Raw genomic sequence first — 9,833 nt, 5'->3', positions numbered from 1 at the left:
TCCATGGGGACTCCTGTCTGATCTCAACTGTCAACCTGTCCATCACCACTGCAAACAAGAAAGGACTCAGAGCTGATCCTTGGTGTAATCCCACCTCCACCTTGAATGAGTCTGTTATTCCGACTGCGCATCTCACCGCTGTCACACTATTCTTGTACATGTCCTGCACTACCCTAACGTACTTCTCTGCCACTCCAGACTTCCTCATACAATGCCACAACTCTTCTCTTGGCACCCTATCATAAGCTTTTTCTAAGTCCACAAACACACAATGTAACTCTTTCTGTCCTTCTCTGTACTTTTCCAACAGTATTCTCAGAGCAAACATTGCATCTGTAGTGCTCTTTCTCGGCATGAAACCATATTGCTGCTCACAGATCTTCACCTGTTTTCTAAGCCTAGCTTCTACTACTCTTTCCCATAACTTCATGCTGTGGCTGATCAGCTTTATGCCTCTGTAGTTACTGCAGCTCTGAAAATAGGAACCAGCACACTTCGTCTCCACTCCTCAGGCATCCTCTCACTTTCCAAGATTTTATTAAACAATCTGGTTAGAAACTCTACTGCCATCTCTCCTAGACATTTCCATGCCTCCATTGGAATGTCATCTGGACCAACTGCCTTTCCACTCTTCATCCTCTTCATAGCAGCCCTCACTTCGTCCTTGCTAATCTCTTTTACTTCCTGATTTACTCTCACCACATCATCCAGCCTTTTCTCTCGCTCATTTTCTTTATTCATCAACTCTTCAAAATATTCCCTCCACCTTCTCAGCACACACTCCTCACTTGTCAGCACATTACCATGTGCATCTTTTACCACCCTAACCTGCTGCACATCCTTTCCAGCTCTGTCCCTTTGTCTGGCCAATCGGTACAAGTCCTTTTCTCCTTCCTTACTATTCAACTTCTTGTACAGCTCGCAATATGCCTTTTCCTTTGCTTTTGCCACTTCTCTTCTCACCTTACGCCGCATCTCCTTGTACTCCTGTCTACTTTCTTCATCTCACCGACTATCCCAAAAAATTTTCGCCAACCTCTTACTCCTTATGCTTTCCTGGACCTCTTCATTCCACCACCAAGTCTCCTTGTCTTCCTTCCACTGTCCAGATGTCATACCCAGTACTGCCCTAACTGTCTCCCTCACCACATCTGCAGTACTTTTCCAGTTGTCCAAAATTGCTTCCCCTCCAACCAGTGCTTCTCTCACCTGCTCGCTAAATTTCACACAACAGTCTTCCTCCTTCAGCTTCCACCATCTGATCCTTTGTTGAGCTCTCACTCTCTTCTTCTTCTTTACCTCTAAAGTCATCCTACAAACAACCATCCTATGCTGTCTAGTGACACTCTCTCCTGCTACCACCTTACAGTCTGTGATTTCTTTTAGCTTGCATCTCCTATAAAGAATGTAGTCCACCTGTGTGCACCTTCCTCCACTCTTATATGTTACCCTGTGCTCCTCCATTTTCTTAAAGTAGGTATTCACCACAGCCATTTCCATCCTTTTTGCAAAATCAACTACCATCTGTCCTTCCCCATTCCTATCCTTGATACCATATCTACCCATTACTTCCTCATCACCTCTGTTCCCTTCACCAACATGCCCATTGAAGTCTGCTCCTATCACCACTCTTTCATGCTTGGGCACACTCTCCACCACCTCATCTAACACACTCCAGAAATCTTCTTTCTCCTTCATCTCACAACCTACCTGTGGGGCATATGCACTGATATTCATCATCACCCCTTCAATTTCCAACTTCACACTCATCACCCTGTCAGACACTCGCTTAACCTTCAACACACTTTTAACTTTCTCTTCCTGTCCTCACCATGGTAGAACAACTTGTACCCACCGGCGATGCTCCTGCTCTTACTTCCCTTCCACTTGGTCTCTTGCACACACAATATGTCTACCTTTCTCCTCTCCATCATATCAGCCAGCTCTCTCCCTTTACCAGTCATACTACCAACATTCAAAGTCCCCACTCTCATTTCCACCCTTCTAGTTTTCTTCTTCTCCCGCTGTTCGTGGCAACGTTTTCCTCCTCTTCTTCGTCGTCTTCGCCCAGCAGTAGCCCAATTTCCACCGGCACCCTGTTGGGCAATAGCACCGGTGGCAGACGTTGTTAACCCGGGCCGCGACCGATCCGGTATGGGAATTCGATTCTGAGTCTGCATGGTTGGGTTGGCTTGTTTTACGCCGGATGCCTTTCCTGACGAACCCTCCTCATTTATCCGGGCTTGGGACCAGCACTCAGAATGTACTGGCTGCACACCCCATGTGGCTGAGTTTGATTTTGTCTTTGTAATCCGGTTTTAAAAAATCCTTGGGTTATTTAATGTGACACTTTCTCAAATGTTTCATTCAGGTCACGTCTGAGCGTCTCCCTCCGCCGGAGCGTCTGCTGAAATAAACAAACAGCGGGTATGCAAATATCAGTGACAGAAAAGCTAAGTGGGGAAGACACTCAGGCATCTCACAAACTCACATGAACACTCGTCTCAGTGAGAGAGACGCCTCAGCTCAAAATACACCCCCCCCAGCAGTGGTTCACTCACAGAGGAGTTTTCCTGGATTGAAAAACTCCACAGGTGCTATCGCGATTAATCGGTGGAGTCCAAATCTCTACCGTCAGCTAAAATTATACTGCGTAACAGTTAAACCGGATATACCGCGCGGCTCTAAATGTCAGTCTTGTGTCAACTCATAAATGCACAGGATTAAATCCTGCACTTTGGGTTAAACGTTGACTCAGATGCAGCGAGGAAGCTTATTTACGCTGGTCTTGTCCGTCTTCACAGGAGTCTGCCTCTGGCCAGGAAGGGTGTGGTGTCCAGTGCTCTCTACATGGCCTGGCTGGAGGCGCTATCCAAGGACCTGCCACCAATCCTGCTGGTGCGCGGAAACCACCAGAGTGTCCTCACCTTCTACTCTTAGACACACATGTAGAAGAACATGCTCACATCCACCATCTGTGTCTGGGAACAGACCCGATATTCACCACCCAGTTCAGCCCAAACCCAAAGGTGCACAACATACACTCCAGTGCCGATTTAAAAAATAAATAAATAAATACAATATACAAACGCAGCCATTACTGAAAGTGCTGATGAAGATGGAAGAAGTGATATCGGTTGAGACGTGTACACCTCACAAGTGATGGCGGAAGGTCGGATGTTTGGGGAAGGTTCTTCCTCCACCCCAGCTTGTCCGGGTTTCTTCCTCTTGCAGCTCTTCTTATAATTTCCTCTCAAAAAGTCATTTTTAAGAAGTTGATTTCTCTCAGGCTCAAAGGCGCTTATGTTCTTAGTATCGCTCTCACTATATGATGTCATACGTGTTCATTTGGAGCAGATTTCATTTGCACTGCAGCAATAATCACCTTGTGTTGTTTTTCCTTAAATATTGTGATCAAATGATTTGCAAACACCTTCTAAAGCCTTATAGATGTGCCTTCCACTTGAATTCAATTAAATTATTGATCTTTATTCAGACTGACAATATTGCCTGTCTGTTAGTGGGTATTAATTAGTTTTACTGACTTTAAATGTGACTCATTCTGTGTTGGAGCGGTGTATTAATGCGGGTGGAGTGCATCAATTTAATTAAGAAAGGGTGTCAAATTTGATTGCATTACTGTCATTTCTCTTTTTTTGTAGCATTTTTATTTCTATTCTCTTTTGTCTTCCATTTTAATCCTCAAAGACAGATTTTGGCTCTCAGCCCTAGCTGAACGCTGACTAAAAATGTAGAGAACGGTCTTACTTTGAAAATTTTGTTGCTGATTTTGATGTGAAGTCTTTTTCCCCTCTTCTTCTTATGATCTGCGTTATCAGGTGAAGACTAGCTGCCCTGTAGCTACAGATGGACATTTGTTTGTTGCGTCCACACGTAGTTTAAGTTTTGTCCCTGAAAACGATCCATGCTTGAGTTGAGATCTTGCCTTAATAATAGAACAAACGATTGTCACGAGTTTCTTTGCTCTTATAAGCCATACTGGCTAGACGATTGCGTGCCGCTCTGGGTCAGTGCACATAGTGACCTGTCAGTACAAAGTTACAAAACTTACTTTTTATGTACTGTATACACATTGTAATTCCTTTCCATTTACACTTCCACTGGTTTGTTACTTTGGCGGTTATTTGTTGCATGTAGATGGTTCACCTGATCCATGCTGCGTTTTGTGCTTGTGCACGTCTGTCTGGCTGTTTGTCCAGCATCTGGGTGTATGAAGGACTGCCGGTCTCCTATTGATGTGAAGTTAGGATGGGCAAGATAAATAAATGTAGGCAGTCGAGCTTGCGCGCTGGACAGCAGTGACATTAGAATGTGGAGTAATATGAATGAAGATATACCTCTATGCAGATGAGCTTGTGTTCTATAAGTACATCTAATAAAACTATTGCCCCTCCATGTGAGGGGATCTGTTGCTGTTAGTTCATTTAAGGGACAGTTTAGGCATGTCCCCATCTGTTACTATGTATATTTTACACTTATTTGCTTTAGAAGCTTCAGATTCACAGGATGTTGAGCCTTTCTAGGATATAGTTGCTCCATTAAGAAAACCATGTAAACATTTTTTGAGAAATTCTGCACTGACATGTTGCATATATTTAATTAGATCAGAGGTCTCAAACCGGTTCCAGAAAGGGCCGAGAGGGTGCAGGCTTTCTGTGCACCCTCTCGGCCCTTTCTGGAACCGGTTTGAGACCTCTGAATTAGATTTTCTTTTACACAAATAATCATGCAGCCTCATTGGTACTCTAAATTATGTGTAATTTCAAATTAAGCTTGTTATATCACAACCCTTCATTTTTTTCCTGTTTAAGTAGAATTATCGTCAGCCATTTTCTAAACTATAGAACACAAAGTTTAAAATAAATTCTTTTTTCTCCTGAAACTTCTAGTTTGTTCATTCTGTTATATTAGTCATCTTATGACAGGTCATGTTTTAGTTTGGTTGTTTTTGTTTGTTTTTTTTACTACTACTTGTATTTTTTGTAGCTGAAAGTGACTGGCAAAATATCCTAAATCTTAGTGTTATTTACCCAACAGTGATGCCTTCAGTAAAAGTTTAACAAAAGCATCATCACACTGATCTACTTGGTAAAAGTGTTGGGAAGTAAAACACACAAGAAAATCCAAAACTGTCCAAAACGTAGGCTTTTTGTTGAATCTATGTAGATTTTCATGCTTACCACATTTACAAAATATCATAACTTATGTTCCTTCACAATAAAAGTGATTCTCCTCATGTTGACCTCCCTTCATAACTGTTCGTTTGACACAGTCATTCCAGCGCTGTCCGAGGATCATCTGAAGATACCTAGAACCAAAGAGATCCACTCATTTTAAGTTGCTTCTTGATTTTGTTGGAAAAAATATTTGAACTTTTCAAACTTGGTTTTCCATTGACACATTGATGATACAAAAACCTTAAAACTAGGTTGTCTAAATGTTTGCACAGTACTGGTTGTTGTGACAGCCACTTCACAGTGAGTTGATTTTAATTGTCGTACTAAGATCATCTGAATCCAGTAACCCCCAGAAATGGTCAATAAAGTGCTTTTAACTTTTCTGTTTAATAGTTTTGAAAATGGTTGGTCAGTAACACACAACATGCATACTTTTGTTCTGGGCTGGCATGTTCTTTGAAAATAGCATTTGATAAGACGTTACTGCAATACGAATGATGAATGTTCTTATTTGTGAATTTACCCATGAATAGAAATGGCACTTACATACTAATCACTAAAGTGGCCAATGGTATAAACAAGATCCTCTGTGGAGGTTATGGAAGCAAAAAGCACACAACTGGCCGTGGATTCTTCTTGAACTACATTTTTACTGATGTTGAGAACTGCTGCAAAAGTACCTGTTAACGTGTAGTCCATGAGCCAATTTTGACCTAATCTGTACCACATATGGTGACTAAACAACACTTACAATCCACTCTGTGTATTGTGGCCTGCTCGAAAATGTGACTATAGCAAAGTAGGGGTTGGTTTAAGATAATGGGCCAAAATAGAAAAATACTCCAATCATGTTCAAAGTTGTATTACATATTTGTCTGAACAATGGTAGTAGAGTTACAGGGTAAAAACAGCGAAAATGGTGATGAACATCAATTGGAATTTGTACTGAGAACAAAATTTAAAGTTGCTCCAGTTTTGGTTAATGGCGATGCAAATTTTTAACACTTGTCCTCCAAAGTTCAGGTAAACAAACTGAATATCTACTGGATTCTAAGGCCTGTTTCAATATAATCTGGTAAATGTGCAAAACAGATGGTGCAAACTGTTTCTTATGTAAATCCTGTTAACTCAACCAGTAATTTGCATCACATTTATAAAACTCGGAGTATTGCCATTTTTCCCCCATAACTTAACCTTATTCAGGACCCCCAGTGATTTGTTTTAGGTGGTATGGTTGTAAATGAAGTACCGTTGGGTTGAAGGTATTATATAATCCTCAGACAAATAGTTGTGTACGCTAGATTGCTGAGGTTCAGCTGTGTTTTGTATATTTCAGGATATTTTTTGTCATGGGTTATTGCCACCCTATATAACTGATATTTTTCTAGATTTCCCAAGGAACACTTATTTTTCAATGCTAGAGTATGAATAAAGAAAATCTAAATTTTTCATATTTTTATCAAAAAAAATGTTTTTTTTTCTTCATTTCCAAAAATACCATTTAGATAAAGAAAATGTGACAATCGGCTCTTATTTGGCACTATAATATTCTGTGTAATTAGGAAATGTATGAAAACACACCATAAAGGGTATAAAATGAACAAACAAATATTCATCTCATCTGAAATGGCGTCCAGTGGACCCCAAAAAACCTTTTAATGTAGCTACAGAGTAAAGACCTGAATAGGGTTAATAATATTTGGTCATAGATGGTGAAAACTGACAACCACTGTAGCAGGGCTGTGAAAACTCTGCGGATTTCATCATGGGGGGGTTAGTGATGTACTCTTTAATCGTAAACATCACTGAGTTTTTAAAATGCTTATCGCAGTGTTCTCTTTTTTTTACCACATCGTGTAAGTTTTATAAGTCTGCGGACACTGATCTATGTCGCTGAACTCTACACTACGTGATCTGTGTGTTACAGATACAAATCCGTTTCCTTGGATCCACGGAGGAAAAATGCCACTCAAAACGTAGCTGTTACGACAGTTGTCGTAAGGCAGGAGTGGTTGGTTGCTGCAGCGACGCTGTGAGGCTCCTGTGACGCTTAAGCTAAACTTAGCATGTGGACATCCCAAACTTTTAGAGCTTTCACGTTTTTAAAAGATTTGTGCAGCATGTCTGTGTCACGGAGCGACGTCACACAGAGAAGATGGTGAGAGACTGTTTGAAAAAGTTTTATAAGGACAGGAATTCGCTGGCTTCATCAACACACCTGAAAGATAAACAGGAAAAGTGACCTGTGCCCTCTCAGGAAAACACAATAAGAATTTTTCTCTCCCTGGAAAATAAACATTCTGCTGTTCAAACAGGATTTTAGACAAGATTGTGACTTTTTTCACTAATCTAGACTTTTTTTCATTGTAAAAAAGATTGTGGCTTTGAATGGATTTAGGCTGCATGAATTTACACAAGAATGTGACTTTTTACTATAAGTTGTGTTATTGATATTTTACCATGATTTTCCAAATATTCTACAAGCTTTCGCTTTAGTTTTTGAAATGCTGTAACAGTCTTTTCAGTCTTCATAAATTTCATGGAGTTTAATTGTTCTGAGTTAATGCATGATTTGGTTTACAGTTAAAAGGAAAATCATTTCAGGTCCTACTTCCACGTCATATTCTGTTATTTCAACCTCATCATTGACATGTCAAATAAAAGTTTGAATATAGGATCATTTAAATATCCACAAATTTTGACATTTGTTCTTCCAGGAGATGCTGAAAAAAATATCATTAGATAAAAATTTAATTCTGGGGCCCCACAGGGCCCTAGACCCCGGCTCCTGGGGAGCTGTAACCCCCCAGACCCCCTGCAAATTTTCCTCGGATTTCACAATTTTTATTTCACAGCCCTGCTGTAGCCTCCACTTCAAGACGTTATTGTACACCACCAGTCAATGGGAAAAGAAGGAATGGGAAATTGAGTCCACACGTTTGACTGGTGTTCTACATGGTTGTGTAGAGGTCGTGTTATACCGAGGTTGGATGGTAAGTGTTGTGTAGTCACATTTATATAGTACCGAAAACCTGCTTGGCCCATGGACTAGTGGGTATTCCCAACATTGTATGAAAGAAAATTCTAAATAGCAGGGATCACGGTGAGAGAACTGCCAGAAATCCATAGGACTAAAACAGGGATCTGTTTGTAAAACGCTGCATTTCTCCAGCAAACAGGCAGGCTTTTTGGCATTAATCAGTTTGAGTATTTTGTCCTTTTAGTGTATGCAATTTCCAAAGAGGAATGTGACGCGAGGCTTTGGTTAGCTGAATGTACTGTATAGAAATAGAGCACAGAGGCTAGGACTTTTCTGTGCGTAATATATATATATATATATATATATATATATATATATATGCAGACATTGTACACACATTAACCGTGTATGTCCACACACTCAGCAGTGGACTCTTGAGGAACATGTACACTACACCCTGCTTTGCTTTCTGTGGAACAATAGTGCCCCTAATGCTAGAGTGTCCTTACAGACAGTTTTAGCAAGATTGTTGTAAGATCACCTGGTTGTTGGCTTTAATTCCAGGACGTGAACCAGCCCCACGGTTCCACCAGTGTGTACTCGAACCACTGTGGACTTTGAATGATCCAAACCCACTCACGATGCTGTCACAGTTTTCGCCACAGCTCCTTAAAGCTGAGCGCAACCTGTTTGGTGCGGGTGGGAAAGCGGCGAAGCTGTACAAAGCTTTGGTCGTGCTGGTATCGCACACTCACTTCTTCTTAGTCACTGTTGCAAGAAACACGGGTTACGCTGTATTTGTACATTAAGAAAAATCTATATAAGCCTATATATACTCTTATATAAATGTATCGGACCCGCCCGGAGGCGGTTTGTGCCGTTTTACAATCAGGTGATTGTGTTCATGTGTTTGTGTCTTTCACGTCTCCACGAATAAGTACAAAAAAAAACATGACTGCGTCTGCTGTTACACAAGCCAAATGTCACCTGGACGCGCATCAATCGTGTCGTGTCGTGTCGGTGTTTTTGAGTTGTTTTGTTTTGTTCCCGGAGGCTGTGTCCCTCCAGTCCCTTGTCTGTCTAGTTTGATGATGGGTAACAGTCGGGGCGGGAACTAGGGTCCATCCTGCAAATCTAAAATATGTAAATACTTTGTAGTGTAATGGCATGAATTAAGGGAGTGGAATAATGTCCCAAAAATATTTATTTTAGCTTAGCTTTCCTCCTTTTTTTTTTTTTCTTTGCTTGGAAGTTATTTTGCATGTTGATATTTTGTTGCCGGTTGATTTTTAGCAGATTTGTCTTTTCCTCATTTTTCTCTCTCTTCAATGCATTTGAAGAAACGATGACACAAGCAGATCAAACTTTTCTCCTGCTTTCACGTGTGAGAGGCTGAACCAGCCTGGGCCGGTTGAAGCAGCAATGTTTTGATACACTGTTAACAGTCAGATATGATTTTTCTAACATTTATGATTACCGATACTTTGTACATCTTTATTGCAATAAATAAATCTAATGAAATCACATTTGAACTCTGCCTTTGTGCTCTAATTATTCTTGATGTTTAACTGATTTTGTGCAACATGTCATTTCAGACCTCAAACTGATTAGCACAGCAGGAGGTTCTGGGTTCAAACCCCACCACAGCTATTATC

General features: G+C 40.7%; 1 protein-coding gene across 2 annotated transcripts in view; it reads left to right on the top strand.

The window, feature by feature from the left end:
• The window catches only part of slc12a2 (solute carrier family 12 member 2), a 220,522-nt gene extending 216,096 nt beyond the window's left edge, over nucleotides 1-4,426 (top strand). For both annotated transcript variants that reach the window (XM_034192967.1, XM_034192966.1), the window contains one exon: nucleotides 2,805-4,426. In XM_034192967.1, the coding sequence (XP_034048858.1) occupies nucleotides 2,805-2,940 (136 nt within the window). In that variant the 3' untranslated portion in view covers nucleotides 2,941-4,426. The remainder of the gene's footprint in view (nucleotides 1-2,804) is intronic.
• Nucleotides 4,427-9,833: the final 5,407 nt, after the last annotated feature.

Source organism: Thalassophryne amazonica, chromosome 17 (genome assembly GCF_902500255.1).
Source record: "Thalassophryne amazonica chromosome 17, fThaAma1.1, whole genome shotgun sequence".
NCBI lineage: Eukaryota > Metazoa > Chordata > Actinopteri > Batrachoidiformes > Batrachoididae > Thalassophryne > Thalassophryne amazonica.
Note: the sequence above shows the minus strand (reverse complement) of the source record. Positions and strands in the feature narration are given on the sequence as shown.